This window comes from Mirounga angustirostris, unplaced genomic scaffold (genome assembly GCF_029215605.1).
Source record: "Mirounga angustirostris isolate CCGP_5_RB_7025 unplaced genomic scaffold, mMirAng1.0.hap1 SCAF_14, whole genome shotgun sequence".
Classification (NCBI taxonomy): domain Eukaryota; kingdom Metazoa; phylum Chordata; class Mammalia; order Carnivora; family Phocidae; genus Mirounga; species Mirounga angustirostris.
This window is the reverse complement of record NW_026991722.1, coordinates 77,138,001-77,156,069: the sequence shown is the minus strand read 5'-3', so window position 1 is coordinate 77,156,069 and position 18,069 is coordinate 77,138,001. Positions and strand designations below refer to the sequence as shown.

The following is an 18,069-nucleotide window of genomic DNA, read 5'->3' as shown; positions in this document are numbered from 1 at the left end:
TCTTGGGGTTGGGAGTTCCAGCCCACAGTGGACGTAGAGATTACTTAAAAATAAAATCTTTAAAAATAAATAAATAAATAAACACAAGGGACGCCTGGGTGGCTCAGTCCATTAGGCATCTGCCTTTGGCTCAGGTCATGATCCCAAGGTCCTGGGATCGAGCCCCATGTCGGGCTCCCTGCTCAGCGGGGAGCCTGCTTCTCCCTCTGCCTGGCGCTCCCCCTGGTTGTCCTCTCTCTCTCTCTGACAAATAAATAAATAAAATCTTAAAAAAAAAAATAAACGTAAGACTTGATGAAGCCTCTCCGATAGTTTTGGCATTGATGTGTGGTCTCGACACGGGGAATCTACTGATGGCAAGACCTTCCTGGTGGCCAGTTGGGCCTTGGCAAACACCTCCAAAGTTCCCAATATGCACGGGGACTTCACGTTCTCCTTAGCAGAGTGCGCCCTGCATTGGCTTTTCTAATGGTTCCCGATTGGTGCAGTGGAAACAGACACGTGGGTGCAGCAGGACGGAGTGGTTAGGAGCAGGGCTCTGCAATCCAACCAGCTCACCCGACCACCCCGAGCTGTGCAGCTGTGGGCAAGTCACTCTGCTGGTCTGGCCCTCAGTTTCTTCATTGGTAAGTTGAGAATCATAACAGTAGCTCCAGGGTTTTTGTGATAAATCATTTAATCCTCATATACAAAGCACTTTGCCCAGTGCCTGGCCACGGCTTCATTAAAGCCAGCTTTTAGAGTTATTTTTTTAATTTATTTACTTTGAGAGCGAGAGAGCATGCATGCATGAGCCGGGGGGAGGGAAGCAGTGCGGGGGGCATCTCCAGACCCTGAGACCCTGAGATCATGACTTGAGCTGAAATCAAGAGCTCAACCAACTGAGCCACCCAGGCGCCCCAACCAGCTTTTATAGTTATCCTGACACATGTTTGCTGGGGAAGGAAAGGCCCCAGGGCAGCCTGACCTAACAGGCTGCCTGTAATGCTAACAGCTTGGTAGCAGTACTACCCCGGGGAGGCTGCTACCACTGTAACCAGAGGAACTCGAGTCCCGATAACGCATCTGCTGCCAGGCCACACTTGACTACGGCCTGGGACCCGTTCCCCAAAGGAGGCCGAGAGTGATCCTTACTTCATTCCCTCGGTGCCCAGCACTGTGCTGGTGGGATGGAAGCTTGGGGTGGGGGGGCACGACGCATGCTCACTCACCAGGTTCATGATGAAGTACAGCTCGATGGAGAGGTAGACGATGAAGAAGACACAGGACCAGGGGTTCCGGGAGTAGGAGGGCATCATCACATCTGGGAAACTGGATTTGCAGAGCATTACTGCAGGGCCCCACGTCTGCTTTCTCCCTTTCTCCATCTTCCCAGAGGATATCTCTCTTTTCTGCCTTCCCAGCCCCACCCCACCTTCCCCTCCTCTCGGTCCATGGGCTTCCAGCTCATCGGGCCACCCCCATCCCTGGGCACCTGTCTGTGCTCAGGTGTGGAACATTCTTGGCTGAAAAGAGAAGACCCTGGGGCACCAGCAGAGCGCCCAAGCCCAAGCAGAGCCCACACTCACTTGGCTGTGGTCAGAAGGACAAACAGACTGACGATGCTGTTCTCCAGCGTGCTGAAGTACTATAGGGAAAGAAGGCAGAAGAATGCGTTGGCACTAGGAACAGGCCGCCATGGGCCACCTGGAGTGCCCCGCCCTGCCCCTCCTCTCCCCTCCCCACCCCACCAACTCCCCCTCCTCCCAAGGAATCCTGAGGACAGAGGAACGAGCAAATGTGGAGTCCAGCCGCCTCTGCCTTCCTGAACTCTGTGCTTCTGGCAGAAGCAGACAACTCACTGGGACTATTTTCCTAGAGAATCACATGTCTGCACCATCGGCTTGGCTCCCCTCCACTGCTCTTTCACCAAATCTGTTCCAGATCTGATCCTGGAAACATGCGTTTCAAGGGCAGGAAAGGGGATTCCCTTGGTGCTTAAGGAAAGGATCGGTTCAAGTATGGGTGACAGGAACTTTCCAGCGCCATAAATTATGCTGAGAGACCTTCCTAATGTGGCCAGGGGGTCACGCTGGCCACCCTGTTTGAAGGGAAAGGCCCCACATTAAAAAAGAAACAGGGACGCCTGGATGGCTCAGTCCGTTAAGCATATGACTCTTGTTTCAGCTCGGGTCATGATCTCAGGGTCGTGGGATTGAGCCCCATGTTGGCGTGGAGCCTGCTTAAGGTTCTCTCTCTCCCTCTGCCCCCCCTCCCATGCATGCACGTGCTCACTCTCTCTAAAAAAACAAACAAAAAAAACAAAAAAAAATTTTTTTAAACACAAAGAACAAAAACAAAAAAGAAAGACAAACACAGAGATTACTTACGGGGTCTGAAGGATCAGGGGAGAACAAGTAGAAACCTAGAAGGTGGCAAAAAACATAAAAAAGGTTAGAGCAGAGGTCCCAAACCCAGACGTCAAAGTATTGCCCAAATAAATGTAAACGAGGGCAGGGGGCAGAGGGCGAGCATCAGGGAGTGGTGGGGACTGCGGCATTCTGGAGAACACACCGTGCTCTGTCTAAAGGAGCAGGTGTGCCTGGACACGGCAGAAATGCTGCCATTTGGGAATGTGGCCCAAGAACCAGAGTCTACTGTTTGTAAAGGCTGGGTGTATAGCATGGTGACTAGTTAACAATACTCTATCATATATTTGGAAGTTGCTCAGAGAGTAGATCTTGAAAGTTCTCATCACAAGAAAAAAGAATTTAATTGTGTGTGGTGATGGGTGTTAACGAGACTCACTGTGATCACTTCATGATATACACAAATATCAACTCATTATGTTGTGCACCTAAAACTAATACGATGTGGTATGTCAATCCCATCTCAATGTTTTTAATTAAAAAAAAAGATTAAAAATTTTTTCAAGGCTGGAAATCTATATTTTCAGGCAACAAATCTAATTTTTAAATGTTGGCTCAACATTTTCAGACCAAATGAAACTCATCCAAGGGCTGGATTTGGAATCCAGACTGCTGGTTTGCAATTTTGGTTTTGGGAACATGACAGCCAAGTAACAATTCCAAAGGGATCCCCTTGTTCTCCTATAGCCCAGGGTCCTGGGGTGGGAACACCATCAGTATCCTCCCTCCTGGAATAGGCTATTCCCCTGAGACCTCGAAGTACTGAGTGGGAAAAGGGAGAAGCTCTGCCCTCAGGGGAGGCAGCTGCCTTGGAACACAAAGGAAATTCAACAGAGACTGGGGGCTGTAGGGTGAAGGGTAGGAGGCAACTTGGGAGACACTGGTTTAGGACACAGCAGTCAGAAGGGCCCGAGGCTCTGGCCTTAGAGGCAGAGCTCTCTGGTTCCACTGTCTTCACCATCCCAGGACCAGAGAAGGGACCCCAGGCTTCCCAGCCACGTCCCAGGGTCTCTACTGTCTAAGCCCTGCGTCTGGACGTGGCTGTCACATAAGTACTTGGCCTTATCTGAAGAGGCAAGGCTTCCTCGGGGTTAGAAAGGCCATGATCTTGCTTTTAAACCCGGGGAGGCTGAAGTGTGCACATGCTACCGTCCCAGGCACATGCCCTAAAGGAGTCTCATACACAGGAGATGCGCGAGCGTTCCCAGCAGCGTGACGTGTAATAGTGAAAACAGAAAAAACTTCGCAGGAGGGCGCGCACACGCACAATACATAACCATTTATGTAAAATGTTTCAACATGCAAAGCAATCGCACTTATTCGTGGTTTAAGGGAATAGGAAGTATAACTACAAAGATATGCGTGCGATGGTAAGCCTAGGTCAGGAAGGACCTCTGAGGGGAAAGGGAAATGACCTTGCAAAAAGATACAGAGATGGCTTCCATCTTATTCCTAATACTGCATCTCCTAAGTTGAAGGCCATGAGGGTTTAACTAGACTTCTAAAACTGTCCAAGTCCATTTTCTCCAACTGTGAATTTGCTTTTTAGAGGGTGCCGGGGACTCACCGAGGATGGCGAAAATGACCATGAAGAACAGCAGCAGCAGGAGGATGTCCATGAAGGGCGGCAGAGACTGGAAGATCTGCCGCAGGTTGCTGGGCAGAGAGCAGGACAGGAGGGGTGAAGCGGGGAGGGCTGCCTGGGACTCCATGGGCGAGACGGGGGCCTGGGGCTCCTGATTCACACAACATTACGTCCTACTGCACCCTAGTCTGTGACATCACGCTTAGCGTTTCCCCGGAGGACTTGCACTCAGTGGGTGAGAGGAAGACCGGGGGCAGGTGCGGCACATGCAGCCCCTCCCCCTGCTCGTAAGGCCCCAGCAGACAACGGCCCTGTGAGTATCGGAGGGAAGGGCAGAAGGCCAAGTGCACGACCTTGGGCACAAAGCTTCCCTGAGTGGGATGTGGGATGCATGAAGACATTTCGGGGCCACCTAATCCTGGGACACTTGCTTGCAGCTCTGAGGATGGGCCTAAAGAGTGAACTGCTAGCCTGTTCTCATCAACAGTGCCCCAGCCAAGAGATTCTCCAGACGGATTCTTCAGAACTAAGCTTAACTCCAGGCTGGTGGGCAGGCTGAGTCCAGCCCCCCAGGCTCAGTGGGGGTGTCAGCCTGCCGAGTCGCTCGGACTCTGTGGAGTTGCCTGCTTCGGGCTGCCGCCGCAGCTGTATTTGGGCAACTAATGTGCTCAGAGAGAGAGAAGCCAGCCCCAGAAGGCTGTAGGTAAGATGGCAGAGAGCCCCACACCGGGGGCCGGGAAACCAAATCGGAGCAGATTCCCGCCTTGTGCTCCGTATGGGTTGAGCGGCAAAGGGAAATGAGCGTGCTTATATTCTCCCAGCGTGCAGGACTGATCTTATCACTACTTGACTCACTGGGTCCTGCTCCACAGGCCCAGAGGGTCCAGGCCAGGCCACGATAGCGACCGTCTCGTCCCCCAGGCCTTACCGCCGGACGCCCCCGCAGTACCGACAGTCCACCAGGAAAATGCAGCGCAGCGCCCGGGTCACACGCACGTGGGACGTCTGCCGTACCAACACCACAATGGCCTCGATGAACTGCACCACCAGCACGGAGGTCTGGGGATGGACAGGCACAGAGCACCATCAGCCCCTCGAACCCAACCCCCCTCCCAAATACCCAGAACAGCGGGCCGGCCAGATCCTGCCCACTCTAGCCTCAAGAGGCCCTTCCCCTCTCTCCAGCTCTCTCTCAGGCCTCCCCAACATCAAGTAGCCCCTGGAGACAAGCCCTGTGGCTGCTGACACAGACGTGTGGCCCCAGGAGAAGGAAGCCACAGGCAGAGCTCCCAGCAGCTCAATGGGTAGTATTCCGAGCAAAACTGCCACTCTGCCCAGCCACGTCTGCCCACCCTCTGCCTTCAGCTCTCCCCACATCGCTGGGGCCTGCAGGGCATCCTGGTCTGCCATTCCTTGGGCGCATTCTCCTGGACAAGTGTGTGTGCTTTTTACACAGCAAAGTGCACTCTGCCGCGTTCCTGCTCACTGCACAGAGAGAGCTGTAGTTACTGGCTGCTGATCAGTGTGGGCTTGAAGGCCAGACAGACCTGGGTTTCAATCCCAAGCCTCTGGGATTTACATCCCATTCTCGTCTGGATGGCAGGGTGTAAACTAGGAAGAGTAACACGTCTCCCGCAAAGGCTGTCGTGCCAGGGCTTGGCACACACTAGATGCCAAATCACAATGGCTCCTGTTAGCATCACCATGACCTTCAGAGCAAGGCTCCGTAAGGCGAGGACGGGCCCCAGGGTCACACTTCTGAGTGCAGGGCTCAGCCCATGGGGGATGTGGAATTGAACTGAAGACACAAGCTTGAAGGTGACATGGAAGACAATGCCATACGGAGATGGACCCATCACCTTGACCATGGTCCGTTTGTGCCGGATGAAGGTATGGAGGCCCAGCCACCGCAACTTCATGCAGAGTTCAAACACAACCACCATCAGGGCGAACAGCTCCAGGGTCGCGTGGACCTGCAATCAAAGGGTGTGGGGGAGATATCGCATCACCAGCCCCACTGTCTCCCCGACCGGCGGTCACAGCCAGCTACCTCTTCCCCCTGAGGCTGAAGATGATGGGTGGCACTGCTAATCAGGTGCACTGCTCACCGGGAGCCAAGGTGTGCCCCATGGTCCTAAGTGAGGCAATCAGATGGCGCCCCGCCCTGGAATTTACCAGGGAGCCAAATCATGGGGGGTGGGAGGGGGTGCATTCATTCCAGCAGGGACTCCAGACGAGACTGGTGATTCATTGCTGCTCCTGAGTCCTCTGTGACCCACGCCCCCCCCCCCCCCCACGGCCTCTCCGTTTTACATCCGCTCATAGTATCTGCCCTTCCAGAATGTTCCGTCAGGCGGGCCATGGGGACGGACACTCACGTAAATGCCGAGCCGGAGCGCGGGGACGGCGGGGGCCTCACACAGGGAGAGTAGCAGCAAGAGCAGGGCTGTGGACAGCTCCATCAGGTAGAAGAGGTGGTTGTGTGCAAAGAGGTAGGCCGCCAGCGCTTTGGCGTTCTTGGGGTGGGTGAAGAACTTGTCATTATTCTCGCCTTCCTGAGGAAACAAGAGCAGGGTGGGTGAACGGGCTTCAGGATGAGACCCCACAAGGTGCCGTGGGGGGCCGGGGGGCGGGCGGTGGGGAGGAGGAGGCCCCTGGCGACGAGCAAAGATTCAGGCCAGAGAAGGAAGATGATGGGAGATCGAAAGTATTATCTCTGGGGCGCCTGGGTGGCTCAGTCGTTAAGCGTCTGCCTTTGGCTCAGGTCATGATCCCAGGGTCTTGGGATCGAGTCCTGTGTTGGGCTCTGTGCTCCGCTGGAAGCCTGCTTCTCCCTCTCCCTCTGCCTGCCGCTCCCCCTGCTTGTGCTCTCTCTCTCTCTCAAATAAATAAATAAAATCTTCAAAAAAAAAAAAGTATTATCTTCACCAAACTGCACCCCTGTCAAGTCTGCGGATGGGGCTCCTTCCTAAAAACCACCTGGAAGAATCAAAGAATAAATAGTCCCAAGAGAACGAACAGAGGCGACACACGTGAGCCCCTCAGCAGCCAAACTGCCCTTCTCAGAAGTGTCCGTGGAACGTAAGGAGCTGGGGGTCTGGGGTGAGCAAACCCGGCTGGGTCCTGGCTTCCCCGCTCCTCCCTGGAGAACGCTCAGAAAGTTCCTTCCCCTTCTTCAACTACCAAGGGCTAACACATGTACTTAGTCATAAGGCTCCCGCAAGACACTTAGGACGGTGTCTGGGGTACAGCAGACTTCCTGCAGATGTTACCTGTGATTACGATTATAAACGATACTAACATTGAGAAGAAAAGGAGCCTGAGAGTACCTTTAATATATATGTATGTATGTTCCACTTCTTACTTTCTTGACAATTTCGCCTCATTTCCTAAGCCCTGCACAATGACAGGCCTTGCCCTGACTCCTATGCCCCAACAGTAATGGGACAGGGACTGACCCTGGCTGAGTGCCCACCAGACCAGGCACCGTGCTCAGCCCCTTACCTGAGCCCTAGACCCTCCTTTACTCCTGACCACGGCCCTCTCTGGTAGGTGCTTTTATTATCCCATTTGACAGATGAGAAAATCGAGGTACAGAAGCTCCAGTAGCACCTGAGCTTATGGAGCTGGGCAGTCTGGGTCCCACGCCCTGGCTCTGTGATTAGTCTCCTGCTGCTGATGTGGAGACTAAATGACAGAGCCCCGGGAGCGGTCCACTTGTGACTACAAGAGATGACATTCTAGGGCCACTCTCCCTGTTAGGGTCAGCCTTCTGGTGGTGGTGGCTGTGGGGGGGGCAGGGGGGGGCGGGGATCTTCACTGCCTCCCTGGAATTGGTAGGCACAGGGAAGAGGGTCACCCACCTCATCTGCTCCGTCACATCTGCACTCCATCCAGCAGCCAACTCGGAGTGGAAACTCACTTGGTAATGCTCTGCATGCATCGCCTTGCTTTAGCGCTTCAGAACTGGGAGCAATGCTGCCCCCCCGCCTACCCCACCCCAACCTGGCCTGGAGACATCTGCTCATCACCCCTGGGGGTGCTGCTGGCAACTAGCGTGCAAATCCCGGGGTGCCACACAACACCCTAAAATGCACAGAAGATGCCCCCACCACAAAGAGTTATCCGGCCCCAAATGTCAGCAGTGCTGAGCTGAGAGCACCTGGCTCGTTCACTTCCAGCACAGACACTCAGCATAGACTCTTCCTGCTGGCTTCATTTCCTGGAGGGGAAAGTGGTGGAGCCAGAATGGACACCCAGGTCTCCTGACCCAGAGCCCTCTGGAAGCATTCCAGCTGTCCTGGAATGAGGTCAGACCTTCAACTCTTCCAGCTATTCGGCTCTTCTGGGATGAAGGCCACCCTCCCCATGCTCACAACCCTTATTCCAGGGAGGTGAGACTAACCCACACCACAGCGATTCCGGCCAAAGCCGCAGGCTGCAGGAAGGAGGGCTCTGGGCCCAGAGGGGCCCACTGTGCTATGGAAAGCACTCTGGCCTGGCAAGGGACATTGTCAACTCTCACCCAGCACGATGCCTGGTACACACAGTAGGTGTTTAATGGATGTTTGGTAGGATGAACTACTCCTGCCAGAGATCACTTCCCCAGGCCCCAGCTTGCCCGGGGACTGCCCAGTAGCCGCGGGGCGGCGAGCTCTGACCTCAGCTGTGGTTTGCAGGGTAGCTTTGAGCGAGTCACTTCCCTGAAGCCAGACACATCACTACCCTCATTACCAAAAAATAAAGACAAGCCACAGACTCGACAGGGGCAGACCAGACAAAGGGAACAAACATCCTGGCAGTCAAACAGCAGGCACACTTGGCAAGCCTCGCTCACGGTCCTGTGATCTGTGCAGGGCTGTGGTTTGTACCAGCACCACCGTGGCTGGGGGGACACGCAGGGGGGCCTGGGAAGCTTCGGGCTTAGATTACTAGAAAATGCAATTCTCGGGTAATGTCTTCCAGTAAATAGCCAGGAATGAAGGTCTAGCTAGCGGAAACCACTGACAGGGGGGCTCGGGTTTTACCTCTAGGATGAGGAAATGCCAGGCGAGACAGAAGATAAGGTCTCTAGCACCAAGGATAGAGTGAAATATTACTCATGGCACTGGATTCTGATCCAAACTCCAAGAACACTGGCCTTGTTTCCTCGCTGACGATCATGAACTAGATTAGGAGAAATAAGAAGACAGGCCAGTTGTCTATGACTTCTGGCTTCGCTCTCTGCTCCCTGGGGCAGAAATTCCACCCAGGAAACAAGTACTGTCTCAGAGGCACGAGGACTGTGGAGCAGAGCAGAGCACACGACTGCCGAGGATGAGCGAGTCAACAGGTAAAATTGGGGAAGAGCGGAAACCACAGGCACCAGGTACCCTTCAAGCGGCAAGGGGCCAATTACCCAAGCACACCAACCACCTGGTTCAGGGGCCATGCTGCAGCTCAGCCGCAGAGCAGGAGAAAGAAGACTATCTGACACCAAAACAGCCAGCCACGGCTACTATTCTGAGGCATCCAGGTTCTGCTTTTATTTTTATTATTTTTAAAAAACGATGCATTGTTGGTAAGATAATTCAAATAACACACAGGACTATAAGGCAATAAAAATTCTGTCAGCCAAAGATAATCACCTTTAATATTTAGATGAATAACTTTACAGATGTAAGTGGGGATCTGTGCACACGTGCGCGCGCACACAGATATATGTTGCTATATATGTGTATGAACCTAAGTGTGTGTGTGTGTATAAATGTTATACAAAAATTATCACACTACACCTGCAGTTCTGTAGCCTCTTTTTCCACAACCACATGGCCCATTTTCAAATGGATACATGTGGTCACATATAGAAATGAAGCAACAATGTACAGAAGAAAGAGCATCATTTTTTTTTTTTAAAGGTTTTATTTATTTGACAGAGAGAAAGACAGCAAGAGAGGGAACACAAGCAGGGGGAGCGGGAGGGGGAGAAGCAGGCTTCCCGTGGAGCAGGGAGCCTGATGTGGGGCTCGATCCCAGGACTCTGGGATCATGACCTGAGCCGAAGGCAGTCGCTTAATGACTGAGCCACCCAGGCGCCCGAAAGAGCATCATTTGGAGATGAGCTGGACATGGTTTAAATCCACGCTTTGTAACTTACTAGCTGGGTGGCCTTGGACTCCTTTAGCTCCCCTGAGTGTCAGTTGCTAGTCTGTAAATGGGAGACAATCAAGCCACCTTGGGGGGAGGGGGGTTGTTAGAATGCGGCCCACTTAAAAACAGGTATTTTTATTACTAATGTTCTCAGCCGCTTAAGGAGAGAAGAGATTACCAGATTTCTGAAGTCCCCCAGGCCATCCTACCTCTGTGTTTTGACCCATCCCGTGCTCTTCTCCAGCATCTAGTGAACCTTGGAGAAGGTGACGGCGCGTGGGGATCCCTGGGGGATCAACAGGCATGCCTGAGCTCGCCAAAATGTCCCTGAAACATTTCTATTGCTTTAACCTGGATCGGAATGCACCTGCTGAGAGGTACAACTCCTGTGACGCTGCATAAAACATGAGACGCATAGAGGCGCCTGGGTGGCTCAGTCGGTTAAGCATCTGCCTTCGGCTCAGGTCATGATCCCAGGGTCCTGGGATCGAGCCCCACATCGGGCTCCGTGCTCAGCGGGGAGCCTGCTTCTCCCTCTGCCTCTGCCTCTGCCTGCAGCTCTCTCTGCTTGTGCTCTCTCTCTGACAAATAAATAAAACACTAAAAAAAAAAAAAAAAAAGAGAAGCATAAAGACAACTGAACGACTACTGAATACCCAAATGCAACGAAATCTTTCAAAAGAAGTAACAAAACACATACTTGCAATGTGAGAGTTGCTTCAAAGAGAAAAGACTAGGGAAAATTATGATTCGAATGAATTTCAGAAAGATTCCATTTCCTCACCTAGACTCTTACTCCGTGCACACAAGAAACAGAAATCTTACAGTGACAAGAAGGGCAAGATTAAAATGGCGATGCCACAGATGGGGAGACAGGCAGTTAAGGAGGCAATATCCCCTTTGGAGAACACTCGGTAACTGTACATCAAGGGCCCTAAAAATGTTGATTCCTCCCCATCTGGTAATTCCACTTCCTAGAGGCTTGCCTAATAAAACAATCCTGGATATTAAAGAGAGAAAGAGAAATAGCTCTTTGCATAGATGGTCCTCGGATTATAATTTATAATAGGGAAATGCATGATATATAATAAGGGAAGCATAAAAAGGGAAAATATTCAGCCTTATCAGGATAGTTTAAGTAAATTAGGATACATTTACCAGATATAATGATAAAGTCATCAAAATCTGTTTATAGGAGTTATAATAAACTAAGAAAAAAGCTTCTGCTACACACTATGGGAAAGAAAAGACTATACAACTGTAGATACCACGTGACTTTAAAATTACAAAACACATAAAACCTATGTATTATTCTTCAGTAATGTTGACAGTGACTTAGGTGAATGTTTTTTTCCACAGCCCCTTTGTGCCTAAACTTACCGCAATGAGCACGTATTACTTCTAATATTTTAGAAAGTATTTTTTTTTGAAAGAGAAAACAACAACAACAAAAAACAACCAAGTACCAAGCAAGAAACAGCAAACATGAAAGCAAGAGCAAATTAACAGGAAAGGAATAAAGGTGTCTAAGTTCCCATACTGGGCTGACAAACCCCTGCTATAGTGTAACGTATTTAGAGAAACTCCCCCTCAAGAACTGGATGCCAGTGTGCCCCTGAGAAGGGGGACCAGGGCAGGGAAGGCCAAGCGGATAGACTCAGGGAGACTCGGGGGCAGGCAGGGCCACATCCTGGGGGGTCACAAGAAAGCCCACGCACATCGCCCTCCCCATCTGGGCACGATCGTGCTGGCTCTCCCCATCTTACAGATGAGAAGCTCACACATGGAGCAGGGACAGGAACCGGAGCCAGAACTGAACTTCTGGGGATGTAACAGAGCCCTGGCTATGCGACTCGGCCAACAGGCACCGGAAACAGAGATCCCGATCGGAGATACTCACCTGGAGGTAGATTGCTGCCTCTTGATAATTGATCTCCCAGTTGTGACCGGTGGGACTCTCACCCCCTGAGCCTAGACTGGCGGTCCGGGAGTCGTGGATGGCATAGCTGCCTCCATCTGCATAGGAAGAAGAGAGAGATTCACTTACAACCCTGGCTCAAGAGGATAAAGACACCATTCACCAGAAGAAAAGGCTCGTATGCTCACACATATATCCCATTATCTACAAGTCAATGCTCGATCCCGTGGAATAATAGCAAGGATTAGCGTGGCTAATTAAAACTGCTTTTCATTCTCTCGTTAAATGAAAAAAGCAAGTGCAAAAGAACACATATAATATGCTATCGTTTCTGTAAAAAAAAAAAGGGAGGGAACAAGAAAACATACAGATATCTATCTTTACAAAAAGAAACAAAAAGGATAAATTTACTTAGAAGGGGTGTGGGGAGCAGCAAAGAAGTGTCACTCAAAGGAAGTGAACTTTTTGAACATTTTTTTAAAAAGATTTATTTATTTATTTTAGAGAGCGAGTGAGCGAGCAGGAGGGGCTGAGGGAGAGGGAGAGAGAGAGAATCTCAAGCAGACTCTGCACTGAGCATGGAGCCTGCTGACGCGGGATCAGATCATGACCTGAGCCAAAATAAAAAGCTGGGACACTTAACCGACCGAGCCACTCAGGTGCCCCTTTTTTGTACACTTTTGACTTTTGGAAGCATGTTAATATTCTACTTGGTTAAAACATAAAAATAATTGGATTTGTTCCCTGGTGCAGGGTCATCTGTATTTTTTTTTCCCTGCTGACGCCCATGCCTCTTTACTTCCATAACACAGAACCCATCTGCCTTTGGAGAACATCCTCTCCCTACTCTCCACCCATTCTTTGTCTCTGACTGACTCCACCCCTGGCTCCACGGCAGGTGCAGTTAAAGCACCTCACTTCCCTGGACAGGGACTGATCCAGGGGGTGCTGTCCCAAGCCTAGCCAATCAGGGCTGAACTTGGACTTTCCCTGGACCACTGGGGACAGAGGGGCTCTTGCCCTGTTGCTGCGGGTCGCTGCCTCCACCCCACCATGTGAGGGAAGCCTGCCTGGGAAGGAAGCCAACAGGGAACAAAAGAATCACAGAGATAACATTAGTTTCACCCTGGGATTGAGAGATGCCTGATAGCCACCTCCTAGCATTTCCAAAATCTGAGCCTATAAAGGTCCTTTTATACTTAAGCCTGTCTGAACTGGGTTTGTCACAACCCTCAAGTGTGTCTACTGATACACGGTAAGCAAAGGCACCGAGAAATGACTTTCAACTTGTTAATTTATTGGGAAGTTTTATCATCATCTAGGATGAGAATCTGGTTGCCCACAATTCACACTCAAACTGATCCACCTCCAAAAAAAATAAAGAATGAAATATGTTTGGATAAGGAGATATGCAGAGGTGGCAGGAAGCAGATGTGTAAAGCTCACCAAATAGACAGGAAAGGGGAGAAAACTGGCAGGGGTCCTATGGCTGCAGGGTCATACCTGGTCCTTCTAAGCTTGAACTGCCAGCCAAGGGCAGTCGGGTCCACTTCTAAAAACAACTTTATGTAGATATATTTGACACACAGTAAAATGCAGAATCCGACATATTCTGATACATGCACACACTTGTGAAACCATCACTATAATCAAGATCACACATCCATCACCCCTTCATGCCCACCCCTGCCCATCCATGCCCCGGCAACAACTGATCTGTGCTCTGTCACCATTAGATGGATCTGCATCTCAGAATTTTACACAGATAAAATCACGGAGTACGTATGCCTTTTTGGTTTGGCTTCTCTCCCTCAGGGTAACTACTTTGAAATTCATCCATGTTGTATGGTGTGTTGGTAGCTCATTCTGGTGTTTTGGCTGAGTAGTATTCTATGGTATGGATATACCTCGGTTTATCCAATCACCTGTTGGTAGACACTGAGATTGCTTCCAGTTTGGGGCTATTTCAAATGAAGCTGTTATGAACATGCATGCACAAGGCTTTGCATGGACACAGGCTTTCAATTCTTTTGCGTAAATACCTAGCGGTGAAATAGCTAGATCGTATGTTTAGCTTTTTAAGAAACTGCCAGACTGTTTTCCAAATGACTTGCAGTGCAGGGGAGTCCCCATTCCTCCACACCCTCACCCATACCTCACATGCTCAGTCTTCTTAATCTTGACCATTCTAATACTTCTAATATGCATTAGGACTAATAATCTTGAGCGTCCTTCCATATGCCTATTTGCCATTTGCTTGTTTTAGTTGAAGCATCTTCAAATCTTTTGTTTCTTTTTTGGGTTATTTTCTTATTTTTGAATTTTGAGATTGTGTGTGTATATATATATATAATATATACACACACATACACATATACATGTATCCTCTAAATATACACAAGTCTTTATCTATTATTAATATATTCACTCCAGCTTTTGATTATTTCTTTTTTTAATTTAATTTTATTATGTTAGTCACCATACAATACATCATTAGTTTTAGATGAAGTGTTCCATGATTCATTGTTTTCATATAACACCCAGTGCTCCATGCAGTACGTGCCCTCCTTAATACCCATCACCAGGCTAACCCATCCCCCCACCCCACTCCCCTCTAGAACTCTCAGTTTGTTTCTTGGAGTCCACAGTCTTTCTGATTATTTCTCCTGACTAGTGATTAGTGTAGCTTTTTCTATTCTTTTACTTTTAATCTCTTAGTGTCTTTATATTTAAACTGTGTTTCTTGGAGGCAGCATATGGTTTGATCTTGCTTCCCCCATCCAGTCTGAAAATCTCTGCCTTTTAACTGGAGTATTTAGATTATTCATATTTAATGTAATTATAGATAGAGTTAAGATTTAAATATAGTGTCTTGCTCTTTTTTTATAGTTGTCCCATCTGTTCGTTGTTCCCTTTTCTGCCTTCTTTTGGATCACTGAATATTTATTTATTTATTTATTTTTTTTTTTTCTTAAAGATTTTATTTGAGAGAGAGAGACACGGCGAGAGAGGGAACACAAGCAGGGGGAGTGGGAGAGGGAGAAGCAGACTCCCCACTGAGCAGGGAGCCCAACGCAGGGCTCGATCCCAGGACCCCGGGACCATGACCTGAGCCGGAGGCAGACACTCAACGACTGAGCCACCCAGGCGCCCCTAAATATATTGTCTTGCTATTTTTTTATAGTTGTCCCATCTGTTCTTTGTTCCCTTTTTCTGCCTTCTTTTGGATCACTGAATATTTATTATGATTCCATTTTATCTCCTTTGTTGGCTTAGCCACAGTGCTTTCTTCTGTTATTTAGAAGTTGCTTTAGGGTTTACAGTACACATTTTTAATTTACCACAGTCTATTTTCAAGTGATATTGTGTCACTTCATGCATAGGATAAGAACCTTTTCCTTATAACAGTACACTTCCCTCTCTCCGCTCCCAACCTTCAGGCTTCTGGAAACACAGGGATTTCCAGTTCAGAGATCTACTCCGGATTGAGCTTCATCTCCATTGCTAGGATATGTAACTAGGAGAATCCTTCTGGAAGGGACTGCACCAATGGAAGCACATAAGAGCTTGTGTGCTTTGTGAGCTTGTGAGCTCTGTGCTTTGTGCTCCATGTTGATGTAATCCTTACAATCCCAAACAGTATGTACTATCATAAATGCTACTGCATGAGGAGATTAAGCAATTCACCCAAGGTCACACAGCTCTAAGGGGCCAAGCCGGGATTTGACCCCAGGCAGCCTGGTTCCAGAACAGATGCATTTAACCACTATGCCCTACGACCACCCTCTAAGAGAGAGGAGTCTGGGAAGAAGGACATCTGACAATAGTTTTTAACCAGTGGTAATAAACATTTATTGAGGCTTACCGCATGCCAAAACTTATGCTGTGGCAGACTGTATTTTCCAAATCCAGCCACAGCATGATCTTTCATCCTACGTGCTCTTCTAGAACCTTGCTACTTCCCCACAAACGGGTGGGGCCTGTGTCTCCCTCTTGAAACCAGGTGAGACTTTGTGCCTATCTTGACCAATGCAGGATGGAGGACATAATGCTAATGACTTCTGAGGCTAGGTCATAAGTACGTCCCCATCTTTTTCTACTGGGACCCTTGGTCTTGGAACCTAGCCACCATGTTGTGTGGCGGAGAGGCCCGGGGAGAAAAAGCAAGGCCTCCTGTCCACAGCCCAGCTGAGCCCCCAGCCCCCAGCCTGCAACTTGCCAGTCAGGTGAATGAGCCATCTCAAAAACCAAATCCTCTAGCCCCAGACAAGTGTCCAAACTGACACCACGTGGCGCAGAGATAAGCCCCTCCATCAGACCCTGCCCAAACTGCAGGCTCTTGCACAAAATATCTCAAGGCAATATCTGCTATCTTCAGGCACTATGTTTTAGGATGCTCTGCTGTAGAGCGATAGATAACACATATCTAAGTGCTTTATACCCACTGACCTACATAATGCTCCTGACAATCCTGCAGAAAGGCCAGGTACCTTCCTGAGGCCAAGCCGTGAGCGGGAAGCAGGGCTGGAAGACCGAACTGGGTGATTAGTTCCTCGTCAGCAGGCTACGTGCCCCTTCCGTTTCTTCTTGAGAAATGGAAGCCTCGAAAGGGTGTCAGCGTAGTGCCAAAAAGAGGAAATATACAGCAGCAGTTCCATCCCTCGATGAAGTTACAAACAGGAGGTGGCACATCTGGCTGCAGCTCGCCCTTGACCGTTCTGGTCCTTCTCTACCGGAGGTTTTCCCGACGCCGCTCCCAGTGTCCATTTCTGGAAGAACTAAGCCCTAGGCGCGGACAGGAGAAGGTCAAACTGCCTTCCTGGATGTGCTGGTGTGGACCAGGGAAGCAGGAGCTGAAATGTGCCTCCCCAGTAGGCGAAGCCGCCGGCAGGCAGCTGGACGGTGCTGTGACCTCGCGTGCCTGCGCCCGCCATCCGCGACCTTCACACGCCATGGCAGTTCTAGGTGAAAGAAATCACGGGGCCAGTGTGGGGTGGGCGGCGATGAGCCGGCACAGATGGCAGCGGACATTAGTGCCACTTGCCCAGCCGGTACTAGACGCTGGCATCTGTGTGAGCCCCTGCCTCAGAGAGCCTCTGTGCGAACCTTCCCAGCCCTTCCTCCCTCTCGGGGCTCTCGGCAGATGGATCCAGCTTCCTCCTCCCACGCAGGAGCTCCCTCAGCCCTCCCAGTTTCTCCCCTCTGGCCTTCATCACTTCCACCACACACCACTGTGCCCAGGGGGGCTACGGCATACCCCCGCGCGGGCCGCTCCTCGCCACCCGAGCACCTCACTCACGCTCACACCAGTGGGTTTTTATCTGGGAGCAGGTGCCCCGTGGCATCTTCCCCTCAAAGCCCCAAACAACAGCTCCTTCCCATTTCTGAAATCCACAGGGACCACTGGGACGGGGAGAAGGACCAGGCTTCCAGGCTTTGATGGAAAGCTTTGACATTGCCTTGCTCTCCACCATCATGGCCAGTGAGTCACCAGCTCTGGCAGGATCTCCTCTCTCAAACCCATCTCCACTCCCCACCTTCGCTGGCCTCCTGCCTTTCACCTACAAGACAGCAACAGCCCCCAGACTGGCTCTCGCTGCCCCGGGCCTTTCCCGGCCACCTGACCCCAGGCATCTTGGTGGAGGATGAGGTCGGCAAAGCATCAATTAAGTCATGCTCTGCTGCTTAAAATCTCGAATGGCTTGCCCTCAGGAAAAACTCAGACTTCTTCACCCTGCAAGGAGCTGATACGCATCCGGGCAAGCAAGGGTCTTTGGAATCACATTCCTTCCCAAGCTCTAACAGACGGGTAGCTCGTCAGCCTGGCGCTTACGGGCGGGGCTCCAGAGGGCAGCTGGTTACTATGGAGTGCTGAGGACGCGGGGGGCCCCAAGTGACAGCGAGCACCACAGAGATAAAACGTGTGCTCCTAGGCCACAGATGTGTGAGAGCAGACGTGTTGCAGGGCTGCAAAGGGCAGAACGAGGACCCCAGAGGGGATGTAACAGGGAGGGCCTTTCCACCAAGCA

At 50.5% G+C, this 18,069-nt stretch overlaps 1 protein-coding gene across 3 annotated transcripts in view; it reads right to left on the bottom strand.

Moving 5' to 3' along the window:
• The window catches only part of TPCN1 (two pore segment channel 1), a 58,598-nt gene that overhangs the window by 17,862 nt on the left and 22,667 nt on the right, over positions 1–18,069 (bottom strand). For all 3 annotated transcript variants that reach the window (XM_045887588.2, XM_045887589.2, XM_045887591.3), the window contains exons 3-10: positions 12,023–12,138; positions 6,372–6,548; positions 5,853–5,966; positions 4,922–5,052; positions 3,976–4,064; positions 2,370–2,404; positions 1,569–1,627; positions 1,212–1,311 (exon numbers count right to left, since the gene is read on the bottom strand). In XM_045887588.2, coding sequence (XP_045743544.1) covers positions 1,212–1,311; positions 1,569–1,627; positions 2,370–2,404; positions 3,976–4,064; positions 4,922–5,052; positions 5,853–5,966; positions 6,372–6,548; positions 12,023–12,138 — 821 coding nt within the window. The remainder of the gene's footprint in view (positions 1–1,211; positions 1,312–1,568; positions 1,628–2,369; positions 2,405–3,975; positions 4,065–4,921; positions 5,053–5,852; positions 5,967–6,371; positions 6,549–12,022; positions 12,139–18,069) is intronic.